The sequence below is a fragment of the Sceloporus occidentalis genome, unplaced genomic scaffold (assembly GCF_023333645.1).
Source record: "Sceloporus occidentalis isolate IW3139 unplaced genomic scaffold, rSceOcc1.0.p SCAF_18, whole genome shotgun sequence".
Taxonomy (NCBI): domain Eukaryota; kingdom Metazoa; phylum Chordata; class Lepidosauria; order Squamata; family Phrynosomatidae; genus Sceloporus; species Sceloporus occidentalis.
In genome coordinates this window covers 13,772,178-13,784,726 of record NW_028316998.1, presented here as the reverse complement: position 1 = coordinate 13,784,726, position 12,549 = coordinate 13,772,178, and the positions used below count along the sequence as shown (strand labels likewise).

The 12,549-nt window shown below is 35.3% G+C and overlaps 1 protein-coding gene across 1 annotated transcript; it reads left to right on the top strand.

Annotated features, from left to right (window-relative positions):
- The first annotated feature begins 643 nt into the window (after positions 1-643).
- On the top strand, positions 644-9,115 carry LOC149302682 (adenosine 3'-phospho 5'-phosphosulfate transporter 2-like). The gene is made up of 9 exons (XM_089482271.1): positions 644-877; positions 2,117-2,238; positions 3,110-3,264; positions 4,939-5,046; positions 6,832-6,929; positions 7,249-7,341; positions 7,902-8,013; positions 8,448-8,517; positions 8,965-9,115. Exons 1-9 carry the CDS (start codon positions 677-679, stop codon positions 9,113-9,115), a joined length of 1,110 nt encoding a protein of 369 aa, XP_089338397.1. The 5' UTR covers positions 644-676.
- The last annotated feature ends 3,434 nt before the right edge of the window (positions 9,116-12,549 follow it).

Sequence of the window (12,549 nt, the reverse complement as noted above, 5' to 3'; positions counted from 1 at the left end):
GACGTGGATCTTGTGTTCATATTTTACATTCACCTCATTTTATTAGTTGTCACGTGTGTGTTTAGGGACCTCCAAAGAAGCGAGTATTCTGGAAGTCCATTTAAATGCTAATCTACTGACTAAATCAGCTGTGCCCAATGGTATCCTGGGAGACTGCATCCTTGCGATCTCATAGGAGTTCCAGTGATCTTAAATAAATAGCTACTGTTCATTGATTTATTTTAACTGGTTTAATCTGTGCTATTCACCAACCAAAATAAACTACAAATGATATGGTGTATTAATTATCCCAGGAGGTCCTCCGCTACTCTGTTATTATTTACTTTATATAGCGCCTTCAGATTCTGCAGCGCTGTACAAAGCACTGGGCGTGAGACCTCAGTGCATATGATTTACCTGTAAAAAGAGCTGCTCTGGTCCTACGTAATGCATTAAATAAAAGGGTTAAGTGAATAAACCCCTACGGTTCGAGAGAATACACTTTGCGGAAATAAAGGAGATGGAGGAGATTTTTCCAACATTTTCCTTTTGAATGCTGCCATCTGTTTATAAATATAATTTCCTCGACTATTTCAGTCTTTTTTAATACAGTTTACTTTATTCAATTTTTTTCAGTGTTTCAGAAGGAAAAGAAACCAACGATTCAGACAAACCTGATAGCAACCAGGTCAAAGCCATGGATCTAAAATTTAACAGCTCGAGGAAGTACATTTCCATCAGTATACCCTCAAAATCCGAATCCATGTCGCCACATATCAAGTCTGTAGAGGACATTCGGGTGCTTGGGATCAACCTCAGCCAGTTCCAGAAACCTGTGCAGTTCTTTATATGTGTTACTGGCGTTTTTGTCTTCTATTTAATATATGGATATTTACAGGTAATATTTGATTCCTATGATAATGTGCTGCGTGTGTATATAATATATTGCTTGGTCATCTATCACTGCAGTAGACTGTCATTTGCCTAATCGGTTACCCCATAGGCTTCTGTAGGTACCCTATAAAAAAATGTACAGGTGCTTTTAAAATATATGTTTAAGGTTGAACCTGTGGGCACGTTGAGGACATGACATATGTTAAAAAAATGTGCTGTTCCATTTAGACCAAAACTTTGTTAAAATAATGTGCTAAGCGAATAATCCTTAGGTCTGTACGTTTATTCTTTCTTCTGGAACGGTTTAAGAAGCTTGTTTCAGTTACCATAGCAACAAGCTATAAAGGCCTGCTTTTGTGTCACATTAAACATGAATTAGTCAAATTTCGACACAATTAAAAAAATATTTTGGGAACGTTTGTGCCTTCAACAGCACACGTAGTTATATTTCTGGGGCTACGTTAATTACAAAAGTGTTACTTTCATGGGAGTAGGAAAAACTTCAGCTTTGAAGGTCCCTATTGGGACAGCGCATGTCGGGCGACAGCACGTGTATGATTGGTTCCAATATTTGCAATTTATGTAATATTGCGTTAATATTCTTCTAAACCAAGCTAATTGTTTAATTAGATATATTGAAATAAAATTGAAACAATTGTCAGTGCTGAAGTCATTCCTTTTTACCCGTACTGACACTTGTAAAACTTTATGGTGTTCGATAATGTTGTGATCGTTCTATGCCATCCGGAACGGTTTGTAGTAAATCACACATGAGTAAGGCTGACATCAGATACAGTATCATAAATTATTTTGCAAAACAAATCAGGTTGTGCACAGATCAAAGCAAGCTATGTTTCATTTCAGTATGTACTATATATATATATAATATGTGTGTGTGTGTGTGATCTCTTTAATGACTTATCTCCTTAACAGTAACAATTGTAGATCCAAGTTTAATTAAAAAATAATTACATTTTTTGTCTTGTGAATCATAGGCACCCATTTACATAATTTTACAAACTGAATGGCTGCGTGGATCTCCGGTTAAGGCCATCCACTTCAGTATATAAATGTATACAACTGCCCCAGATACCATTACGGATTCTTACTGGAGAGGAACAAAAAAACATGACATTTAGTGAATGAAATTACCATTGAAAGCCTATGATTGCCAATAATACGCCTGAAAAAAAGTAATTCTAAGAAGTCTAACAAGCTCTTTGGAAATGTGCGTCTCTTGTAGGAACTTATATTTTCCGTGGAGGGGTTTAAACCTTTCGGCTGGTACTTGACTTTAGTGCAATTTGGATTTTATTCCATGTTTGGACTGGTAGAACTACAGTTAACGCAGGATAAAAGACGAAGGTATGTTAAAATATATATAGCTCAATACAGAAAATACAATCTTAATTGAATTATGCCATACTGGCTTTTTCTAAAGGTTATTCGACAGGAACAGACTTATTTATTGAAATATAATGTTTTTCTTTTTTTTTTATGTATATAGAATGTGCTTAAGCTTTTAATTTTTAGGAATGATGACAGGTAACCCATTTATTTTATAAAATCCACTTATAGTATGGGTATGATAAGTCAATTTATTATTGACAAACCTTAGAAAACCACAGCTGTGGTATTACAAGAATACAACTTCTTGTGAATTATATTATCAAATAAGTATATTCTGTAACACAAAATATGCCAATTGTCTTGTGATGGATTAGCTGACTCACTGTGTCTTTACAGCTCATACTTGACAGTCAGGTTTTCCTACTGGTAGTTGTGAATAATAATAAAAAAAAAATCCAAAACAAGTAATTCTGGTGCACAGTTTGAAAAGTGATCTTATCACTATAGCAACCAATGGAGTTTTTAAAGCAGCAGGGAAATCCCACTGGTTGCTATGGTGATAAAACTCTTCAAAGTTTGCATCATAATCAAATGTTATATATAAACCCCAATGTGTAGGTTATACTGACATTATTACAGCTCTTTGGACAGAGGCGCACTATTAAAATATTATTATTACTGATTATTTATGCATGCAGAACTAAGCAATTCATAATAGTAGTTGACTGTCGCCACTTTGTTGTCTCTTTTTGAGTGACAGGAGGGATGGCATTTTAAATTAACTAGAGCAAAGCACTTGGGTATGGCTCATGAAGCTCTGTAGTATATATTGTATGTATTTGGATACTTGTGCTCTTTTAATTTTGTAATGTTTGTATTTTTTCAGAATACCTGCAAAAACCTACATGATCATTGCTTTTCTCACAGTGGCCACAATGGGTCTATCGAACACCTCATTGGGATATCTCAATTATCCTACTCAGGTTATTTTCAAGTGCTGTAAACTGATCCCTGTCATGATTGGAGGCGTCTTTATTCAAGGTATGCATCCAGATTTAAACCAAAAAAAAGAAGAAAATCACAGGTGGACTCTGGGTAAATTCAATAGGAATAAGGTTTCTATGAAAAATGGCACTTGTTTAAAAAGCTTAGCAGGTATTATTATTTACTCTCAATTAAAAAAGTGGTTCCACTTAGACAAAATGTTAATTGCACTCTCTAGCACGTTAAGCAAATAAACCCTATCATTTTGTTCTTTCTTATGAAGATTTAATAAAATAAAAATGACCATTAGGTGTAGTGGGAGCAAATGTTGAATGAGACAAAATATCATTTAATGATTAGGCATTCAACCGTATTAGTAATGTTTCTGGTGCTGCATGTAGTTAAAGGGTTAAATTAAGCAGAGCAGATGGGGGGGGGGACTTTTTTAGAAGCTACGCATACTTTTATACTAAATTTAATTTTAGACCATATATATATATATAGAAGCTTAATGCCTTTCTAAAATTCATTGACCAGAAGGTTGTTTGTTTGTTTTTTAAACCTACGCAGTGTAGTAAAATATGTTTGTTATATCCCTGTGTATTAAGCCGTTTCATGATATATGTCGATTTTTAGGGACATTCTTCTATGAAAATTAGCCAGTGAATTGTACAATAGGAACTAGCTCATCCCCACTCAACTACCAACCCTTTACTGTCCTTCTGAAACCTCTTTCTTAGATGTCTTCTAATAGACCTCTTTCATAGATGACTACACAGAAAAGAACATTGTACATTGAAAAGCTGCACTAATCATTGAATATTTGAAGGTGCTGAGTTCAGCGCTTTTATAATGTTTCTGTGTTGTTTTTACACAATTAAATATCCAGGGGAAAGATAAAATAGCGGGTCTGCGGACGTCGTCGTGCTTATGATGCCAGAGAGCACAATTCATGTTTAAGTAGAACAGTGCCTTTAAATTGGGCTTTTACGTTCATGTAGCCATAGAGGATGTTCAGGGCAGTCATGCTAGAGGAAAATGGTGTGATCATTAATCTGTACCGACAGAACTAACACTGCTGGCTAAGGGGAGTTCATGCAGCATATGTTAGTAGAGCATCTATGACAGGTTGATGATTTGATGGACAATCTGCCAGTCCTCAGGGAGCTACAAAACAGCATAAATTAATAAAAATGTAATGCGTGGTTATTAAAACAAACACTTCTTTATTGTGATAAATCATTATCTTTTTTTCATTAAGATGATTTGAAAATCTGTGGATTCTATAGATGATTGCCAAAGCTGCTCGGGGTACTTTACTAAGGACACTAAATTCTCATGGCATCATTTTCAGTTTTGTGGCACGGGGCTGGCTTGCTGTGTTTCAAGCAACTAGCTTTTGGCATGCTGCTGTTTGCAAACAAGGTTGAAGCCTTCACATCGCTTGTTTCCCTGAGCGAGAACGTCTCCCGATGCAGAAAAATATACGCTTCTTTTGTATGTCAGTTAAGCCAACCCTCCTGCCCTCAAGATAAGTCTATTGACAAAAAATTACTATAAAATTCCATATATTAAAGATATAGCAAAGAGAAACCTTCATACATCGCACTTCTGAGCTGCCTCTCAGATTTGCTATGCTCTGGGTATGTATATATTTAACTGATGTGTATATTTGGGAACTGCCGTACGTATTTTCACCAAAAACGACTATTTCTGGCTCTTTTTATACAGGTAAACGGTATAATGCCGCGGATGTGTCTGCAGCTGTCTGTATGAGCTTTGGTCTTATATGGTTTACACTGGCTGATAGCACAGTTGCTCCAAACTTCAATGTCACTGGTAAGGCCATTGCAATAAATTGATAGAATGTACATTGCGATAGCAAGAGTATATCTTGTATAGGCTCTGTGTATTTTGCTTATGCTGAACAAGGAATTAGTGGATAATGTGTGTATGTATACAAAACGTGTGTGTGTGTGTGTATATATATATATATATATGTGTGTAATTACATACACAACTAATGTGTGGGGGTGGTATACAGCCCATTCCTTTGTTCCTAGCTCTTTTGACACAAACTGGCTAGAGTAGGACTCGGTGCTGTCCGAAAAAAAACCAAAGTTCTAAATAGACATGAATTCAGTCTTTAAAAAAGATTGAGTTATGAGGATTTTGATTATTATTTTTTTTTAAACCATACAGCATATTGTCCTACGTGTTCCTGCCCCATAAGTGTGTGTATTTTTCACACCAACCCCTTTTTTTTAATTAACCATACTCTATAATAGTCTTTAATTAGGAAGATGCATGAAATATGTCAAGTGTTCCACGTCTCCATTTGTATACCACATGGGATGCTGTTCCTTAACCTGCTATATATGTTATTCATAATATACATCCCTATTGTAATGTATACATATACTATAATTTCAGTAACATTGTCAGCCTCCCTCCTTGTTTCACGCTCAGGGTTCTCTTGTTTAACACTCAGGGTTCTCTTGTTTAACATCGGCCCCGGAAACCCTAGATCCTTAAATCTGCATCTCCGTGTCTAAATGTGGGACAAAGGAGACAATAACTAGAAGAAAAAAGCTTCAGGAGTTCTGTAGTTTATTATCCCATATTATTCTTTGCAAAGGCAGTGTATTGGGTACCATATGTTAAATGAATATTGACACTAGCATATGCATGGCTAAATGCGTAAACCAGCAAACGTCTTGAAGGCATTGTGACTCTCAGAAAACATACTACTTTCTCTGTTTTATATTAACTTTCAAATGAAAAATTCTTAAGGATTCAGTAGCCTTAGGGTAGCACTTTGGATGCTAGTTACTAAATGCCAAATTGACTTCACTTGACTTTTACTCATAAATTTCTCGGAAACATTGATACATAAACTAGTCTGATTTTAGCTGAAGCTCTGCTTACATAATTTAATCAGATTCCTTTGAACATTGTGAGGGACAAATCTATTCAGATGACATGTTTGCCTAAAGGAAGCAAAACTATTCAGCAAGTATAAACAACAGCACACTCCCGTATTCTGTCTCCTGCAAGTATTCTTATCATAAACTCCCTGAGTTTAAGGCTTGTATTCGCATCTCTTTCTGATTGTGTGGTTGACTTCAAGAATTGGACCATGAAAATTAAAAGGTATGAAAAGCTGAATAGAAATGGAGATCACGATTAATAATATTGCTGAGACTTGTTGCCACCGAAGACTCATCACACACCTAAACAAAATCCTGCCATTACCGTTGAGGAATGGATTTAAAAGTAACTATAATGCCTTGGACAGATTAGATGGGCATTTGCAAAGTTGGTTTTTCTATAGATGAGTGGTATTTTTTAAAACAATAAAAGTACAGTTGGCAGGAGCTGGAGAATTATATAGAAATGTTTTTCCCAACTGAAATGCTTACATCTGGTGATTTTGGGAAAGCAAATACACTTTGCTTCTATATTGGCATCTCTGTCCAAGATGAGCCATTCTTATTTTGCCCTTATAGACAATATTCACTTTTAATAAGCGCAATAAAAGTCTGAACTGGACATAAGCGTCTTCTGGAAAACTCTACGCTTAGTTGCTTCATTAATGACATTTGAATGTCCCCCTCATTTCAGGTGTGATTCTAATATCGTTGGCTTTGTGTGCTGATGCTGTCATAGGAAATGTTCAAGAAAAGGCTATGAAGTTGCACAATGGATCAAACTCTGAAATGGTAATGATTTCACCTGCTCTTCCTTCACAGTTTAAAAATTATAGATATAGATAGATATATATCTATAGATAGATATATATCTATAGATAGATATATGATATATACTTTTTGGGGGGATTAGACTGTTTTTTTAATTGACCAGACATAGCTTTAGATCGGACCCGAATAGTGCAAGTTCCTGAAACAAATGGCATGGAAGTCACTTATGCAGCAGAATGTGTGCCTAAATAGGTACTCATGGGAGTAAAATAAAATAACGATCTCATGGAGCTCATTCTTACTAAAAGTCAGTGTAACCTTATTTATTTTAATGTTCCAGGTTCTGTATTCCTATTCAATAGGATTTGTTTACATTTTATTCGGCTTGGCAGCTACCAGCGGTCTAAGTCCAGCCATAGCATTCTGTTCAAAGGTATGTACAAAAATATGATATATTATTAAGAACTCAGAATAAAGGGCGTGGGCTTTGTCGTTGGGAAAATAAAAAATGGGGCAGGATGTTGGAAAATTGTATTTTCATATAGCATGGGTATCTTCAGTATTTTATAAGATACGTAACTTGCAAATGTTTAGTACAATACCAAGCGCAATGCAAACCCAGTGTGAATCTGCGTTCTTAAAGGGCCAGTAGTATTTGTTTCAACCCTTAAGGAAACAATTGGGCAAACCTTACTCATAATAAAAGTGAGTTTTATGTAACAAAATCATTATTTTAAAAGGATTCAATAAAAAAATCCAGAGTCACTAACTAAACGATGCTGACTTCTACCAAAACCGACAAAACCCGTCGGCAACAGTACCGATACTGGTAATGTCTATAGATTGTATGGTTCATGGGGGCTTTGTTTAAGAAGCAGAATTAAAAAATTGGTCTGCACCTTACCAACCAATGGAATGACCCAGTCAGCAAGAACAGTTTCAAAAGTTATCCTTTAACTGACCACATTACAGCATGAACATTGTGTGTTTTAGCATCTATTTCAGACATATGGATATGCATTCCTTTTCTCCTTGACTGGATACTTTGGGATCTCTTTTGTACTTGCTTTGATTAAATTGTTTGGTGCCCTACTCGCTGTAACAGGTAAGAATGCATTTCAAATACCATATAATATGTGGGAAGCAAGGCAGAAAATGCTCTACTTGAAACAAGCCTTAGATATGCAGTTAGGTTCCCTCTGGTCACCAGAAATTGTAGGATAGTTGGGATATATCGGAATAGCTTAGTCATGTTGATATATAGGCCTCTTACCGTTTTGCTAGGAAATGTATGGGTTTAAACGTTGGTCAAGGTGGGTATTTTGTATAATTCAAGAACTACACCAGGTCATCCACAGATTAGTCAATTACAGGTCCACACTTGTTCACTCACGCTAATGAGGAGAATATTTAATAGCATCTGTTTTCATCTCTTCTTTTCATGTATACTGCTTTAAATAGTAAAACATATCTAGAAATGTTTCTAAATTGTCTAATACGGTATGCTTTTTTCTAATTTTATATCCCATTTATTTGCAGTAACAACTGGGAGAAAAGCAATGACAATTGTACTTTCCTTCTTGTTTTTTGCAAAGCCCTTCACCTTTCAGTAAGTAATAATTGTGTATACTATGTTAATATATCATAGTTGAAAGTTATTGCATTTTTTTTGTTAAAGCTTTTCCTCCTAACTTTTCCTCCTAACACTTTCAGCCAGCATCCTAATCAAGCCATCTGAATGACCAACAAACTCTACAGATTATCCTGACTCAATTAACTTCTTACTGTTTCGCTTCCCCCTCAAGCACCGACTAGACTGTAAGCTCACAAGAGCGGGACTCTCTTCTCCTTTGTCCCAGTTTGTGATTGCGTGTGATTTTAAATTATTTTTACCGATTCTACCAGCGCTATGGAATCTGCTGGCGCTATATAAATAAATGTAATGTATAATGCTGATTATAGTCCACATTTACCACTCTTTCTCAGAATTGTCCCTATCAATGCCCGGCTTATTTTTTGAACCAGTTAACCTATAACCATCTTCTGTCTTTTTCAGGTATATCTGGTCTGGACTGTTAGTCGTACTAGGCATATTTTTAAATGTTTACAGCAAGAATATGGATACAATGAAAGTATCCCATCTTTACAGCCTTTTGAAGAAGAGAGGTACAGAAGGAAAAATAAGGACGTTCTCTCAGACTGTATAAATACCTTTTTTATTTTTCTAAGTTTTATTTTTATTTTATTACCACAATCATTAAATGATTATATTTTTCCAAAGGGAATATGGAGGAACTGAGGATAAGGTTAAGGCATATTGCCTGCTTGCTCCTGCCAAGGAGAGAATTAGATAATATTACAGCACAGGAGCTGTTTCCACTATTTGGGTGAGGTGTCATATGACCTCCTTTAATGGCGTTCACTACCTGAGCAACCTCGCTGTCAGGACCAAGGCAATTTCTGATTGTTTTAATACTACAAAAGGACTCTTCATCAGTGTTTATTAAGACCAAATTGTCATTATGTTTAGAATGTAACTGTGAGTTAAAATGTAAATCGCATCTTTCTTTTTAGGTAAATCAGTCAGGTAATGGACATTCCAAAAAAAAAAAATCTGGTTTTGAGCATGGGTCTCTTTACAAATAATAAAAAAACCTATTAATGATTTAAAGCTGCATGTTCATTTGTCAAGTGTGTGATCTGTTATTAGATTCTGTTACCTGACTTAAGATTTAGCGCAGTTTTCTTTTTCGTCTTGGATTTTCCCATTGCTATAAAGTATTTTCTACCAGTAATAATTTTAGCCAGTCACGAAACTCAAAATACATGTCTTATAATCTTACAAATGGTTTGAATTACAGTAAATTGCAGGTTCCTATATTTAAATGATCAATGATACAACAGGTTCAATAATGGAAAATTGTCATATAGGGGTTAAATGTCAGGTGTAATGTCACAAGATATCAAGCAGTTTTTTTAAATTTAAAATCTACAATAAAAGAAAATTTAAGCAATACTTTTCAAGTATAGCATTTAATTAAACATGATTTAATTATATATGTTTTTGTCATGATGTGGCATAATCCCGTATCGGCCGTTGTTCCAATTAGATATAAATATGACAATTGCTTTTAAGGTGCCCTGGACGTTGAACCCATGATTGCTGTATAGTCTTTTTAATTTTAACACCGTTATTGAACAATATGTGTACTTAAATTTATTGGCGGGCGGATATTATTTTTACATAGGTCATAAAGTCTACTTAGAGCTTTGCTCCTGTGGCAGGATTTTGTACGTTAATAAAATAGCAGAATGGAGTATAAAATGAAATGTTTATTACCCTTTCCCGTTACATCAGTATAATCTCATTTAGTAGAACTGGTGACCTCTGTAATATTCTTTAACTTGTGTCATAAATAATACTGAATGTCTAAAGCTCATCTGAACTGCAAATAGCATTGTATATAAAGTATCTGTCTCTAGATATTGTCACAGCAGGACGCGATGGCAGCCCATCCATTACCTTGGGGTTCTCAAGCAGAAAAGACTTTGTCCTTGTTCCTCCTGAAGTTGAAGCTGTACGCACATATTTGGCATTACAAAGCGAATATCAGCCTTTGCAAAGATCACCTGAAAAAATTACGAAACCTGTGTATAGAATTCTTGATGTAGATTTGTATTGATTTTCTTTCCAAAGTACAAAGGGACAATGTTTTAGTTACGATGTGAGTCATGATTGCTAATATAGTTTTAGTATCCGGAATACAGTAGGAGTGAGGCTTAGGAAAGGAGAGAATGGCAGAGGATATGATGAGTGAAGGAAGAATGTGGAACGTTTGAGAGAGGGGTTAATATTGTGGAATAACAATGAAGCAGGGCGACCACGTGCCCTGGGTACATATATCTCTTTAATTCCTTGTGGGCTACATCATTTTTCATCATTGGTCAGCGATAGGTTACATAGGATTAATATAAATGATTAGAAAGTATGTTGATTCACTCAGCACCTGTTTAACAGGTATGTATGTTTGTACAGCAATCTTTTTATAAGCCATGTATATAAAATTAAAAACATGGGAAAATGTTCTTTCAAATGAAGGAAAGTGCCTTTTTTTTGTTGTTATATGTAGCAAATTTTCTTGTGGATACAAAGTTCTTTTTATGTCATCTAGCCATTGTTCTTCAACTTCCAATATCTCCAGACATGTTTATGGTTCATTATAAATTACTAACACTGGAGGATAAAGCTGCCCAGTTTATGGATTGTGATGCTGATTACTAGGCATCCTTAAAACAAGCTGCTTGCACAATGCTGTAGCAGCCGCTGCTGGTTTTTAGTTGTTCTTCTGACTTAGTGGGGAAAGCATAGAAATCTTAAGAGGTTTATTCGCTTAATGGTGAGTTTGCCGTTCGGTAGAAAACGTTTTCCTGTCATTTAGTTCACGGTGTGTTACGGATAAGCTACCACAGTAAGCTGAGGTGAATGTACTAGAGGTACATCTACTCAAAACACATTTTGTGCTCGGTCTTGTCAAATACAGAGTCACAGAAAAGCAAACGTTATCTGGCCATCCTAAGTGGTGCTTTTTAGTTGTATGATAGGTAAAATGCTTGCTTGAACTTGACTCCGTTCATAATATCTTTACCTCCTGACATGGAGTGTTTCTCTTTATGTTGATGGCATCACTAACAGGGGACTACCTTGAATAATTGCAAAGGGTTAATATTCAAAGTCTTCACTTAAGCTCATTACTATTATTTGTGCAATTTCAAGTAAATCACAAAAAAACAAAAGCTTTGGATGAGATAAAAAAAAACAAACTTAAAATCTCAAAGCCCAAAGAGCAACTGCCTGGCTTGTTAGCCATCCTCTGAACAATACTGGTTTGAAAACCAATTTATATGAAGCATACATAATATACCCCAGAGGGTATGACACTGCAGAGTGTACATCGGACTAAATCTGTACAGCTGCATTGGTGACTTCCAAAATTAGGGGTATTATTTAGAAGTGAATATCAAATCTAAAAACTAGTATATGGTGAGGAATAGCCAACCGAAATTATTTTCCCTTATATGAAATATGCACTTGCACTAAATAATCATTTTATCCCTTCAGAGAATTTTTTGAAACCCAGAGCTTGAAGTCTATTCTAGATTACTGCTACAGTTTGAATTATTATTTTTTTTCATTTTGGAAAAGAAGGCCTTGTTTCATTGGAATTTTGAGGTGACCGACATTGAATTCTGATTTACTGTGGTAACAATTGCGTACTAAATATTCTTAACGGTAATGAAACTCTGTACTAGAATGCATAATAAAAGCATGGGTAGATATGACTTCCATTCAACAGGTACGCGGGCGTAAGAAAAGAAAAAAAAAAACACTTTGTTCATATGAGACGCCAGCATCTTGAACAGCACAAATTTTCTGCAGTCACTCATGAAAAGAAATTTTTAATAATAAATATCTAATAATTAATGGGCTGGTAGCTGCAGCTTTCCTCAGGGCATAATATCTAATTTCCCAGCAATGTTTCCTATCCTTACTTTTCACGCTGCAACAGTCCATCATTAAAACCAAATGCAGGTTTCTATCACTTTTATTTATTTTTCAAATCAACTTATAAATCAGTGCCGG